At 31.3% G+C, this 2,147-nt stretch overlaps 1 protein-coding gene across 1 annotated transcript; it reads right to left on the bottom strand.

Moving 5' to 3' along the window:
• Positions 1-218: 218 nt before the first annotated feature.
• Positions 219-1,405, bottom strand: LOC115033108. Its single transcript, XM_029485119.1, has 2 exons — positions 724-1,405; positions 219-670 (listed from the first exon to the last, which is right to left on the bottom strand). The coding sequence occupies exons 1-2, from the start codon at positions 1,403-1,405 to the stop codon at positions 219-221; spliced, it is 1,134 nt and encodes a 377-aa protein (XP_029340979.1).
• Positions 1,406-2,147: the final 742 nt, after the last annotated feature.

Below are 2,147 nucleotides of genomic sequence, written 5' to 3'. Positions count from 1 at the left end.
TAATTATCCAGCCTTAATAGTATCATCTATCAAATAGTATCAGTTTATATAATTTTTAAATAAAGTAATAACAATGCATCTTTTGTTCTTTTTTTTGGGAGGGGCTGGTTTTTCTTTCTTCATTTTCGTTTGCCTTTTACTTTCTTTTAATTCGAGAATCGTTTTCATTGGAGTGAATGCTATAACAGTAGAGTGCTGTTTTACAGATCTTCGGCGAATCACTTTTGGAGATGAGATGGTTTTTTTGGGATTGGCGTAATTGATTTAAAAGCAATACGAAATTCCGACGATGTTGATGTGGAAGGCACAGGGTTATTTATATTGTTATTTGTAGAATTTGATGTTTCTTCGGAAGTAGGATTATTTTCAATAACAACTGGAGATAAGGTGTTGGTATAGTCAGTAGCACTAAACCATAATGTAAATGTACTGGCTGCGAAAATATCCTCTTCGGTAAAAACATTTGGGTTCATTGGACATATTCCTGTCGAACTAAACCCAGATACACCTTTTTGTACTGTTGCTACTATTGAATATGCTTTATTAAACAGTTCAGCCAAATCATACAGGGTTGTTTTTACAAGTGAATTTGACTTCATAAATAAATCACATTCTCTTTTAAACACCTGCTTAAGTGGTCCAAAAAATGTGACATCAAGAGGTTTTGCATCTGATGTGAGGTATGTGGTGGCAATGACAACATTATTACGTTATTTTTTTTACAAGAATCATAAGCAGGCAAATTAATATGGCTTCCGTGGTTGTCTAATATGAGGAGAATGGGTTCTGCCATTGATGGTTTTGTATGATTAACAAAGTGCTGTAACCAAAGAAGGAAAATATCTTCATTGGACCACCCGTTTTTGGTACACTGATATACTGCACCTGGAGGACCATTTATTTGTAATTGTTGACACATTCTCTTTCTTGGGAAAATAAATACAGGTGGAATTAATGTACCTGACGCACCCATGGAACAAATTACAGTTACGTTTTTACCTCTTTCCCAGCTTGTGACAGAACCTACACGTTTTTGGCCTATAGGTGCTATTATTTTTCCCGGGTCTTGTACGGTGGAAATTTCAGTTTCGTCCATATTAAAAATGTGTGAAAGAACAAATGAATACTTTTCCATTAGCATCTCGAGATTTTCAAAAGAAAGTGAAACTTCAGTTTTGTTAAAAGCTGTTATACGACTAATACTGGTTGCTTCAGGTTTTCTAATGGTTATTGATGGGTTACATCTGATAAAATTATAAAACCAATCTATTCCCGCAAGTTTAAGATTCTTATTAAAATTGAGTTCAAGTTTGTTTTCTTCTGCAAACGTAAAAGCAGCACTTCTTAAATGCAAAGCTGTAATTCCATAAAATAGTTTGGCTAAATCTTTTATAGGTTCAGCCATATAATTTTCAAGATCAATTCAAAATACAGGCTTACGCCTAAGATTAAAAATTTGGAATTTGCCCTTTTTTGGAGTGTGCTGAACGGAATATCATAGGTTTTTGAGGCTTTCCTAATGCTCATTTCCTTATTAGAAACTGCACTCATAGCACTTAATACCTTTTCATGATACCAATCACCTCGATTTGAAATTCTAACGTAGTTACGCAGCATCTAATTAAAAATAAACCTAATAAGTGATAATGAATCAAATTTCTAGGTAGGTATATTAATAGCTATATTTTAAAAATATTAACAAATTATTAATGTATACATTATTATTAATTTGTTAATTAATATTGTATTTTAAATTTAAAAAAATTAATAATATTGTATTTTCGTGTATTAAAATATAAATGGGGCAATACCGGTCGATATGTAAAATATGATCATTGACCGGTATTATTACCCCATACGCTTTGACTGGTATTACCCCTTTCGTATATGTTTTACAAAAATTACTAAAACATTAATATTATGATAAATATATGACTAGCTTGAGTATAAGAACATATTTTGTATGTATTTAGGATTATATTCTACTAAAACAAAGAAAAAAAAAAGAAAAAATCTTATCTTACAACGATACTTAAATGTTCGGATTTTAGTAGTGGAATGTGATAAGGAATGTTATCACATTTTTGGTCGGGAAAAAATCATACAATTATCACGCCGTATTAAATTTTAGATAACGATATCATAAT

The sequence above is a fragment of the Acyrthosiphon pisum genome, chromosome X, assembly GCF_005508785.2.
Source record: "Acyrthosiphon pisum isolate AL4f chromosome X, pea_aphid_22Mar2018_4r6ur, whole genome shotgun sequence".
Lineage (NCBI taxonomy): Eukaryota > Metazoa > Arthropoda > Insecta > Hemiptera > Aphididae > Acyrthosiphon > Acyrthosiphon pisum.
Note: the sequence above shows the minus strand (reverse complement) of the source record. Positions and strands in the feature narration are given on the sequence as shown.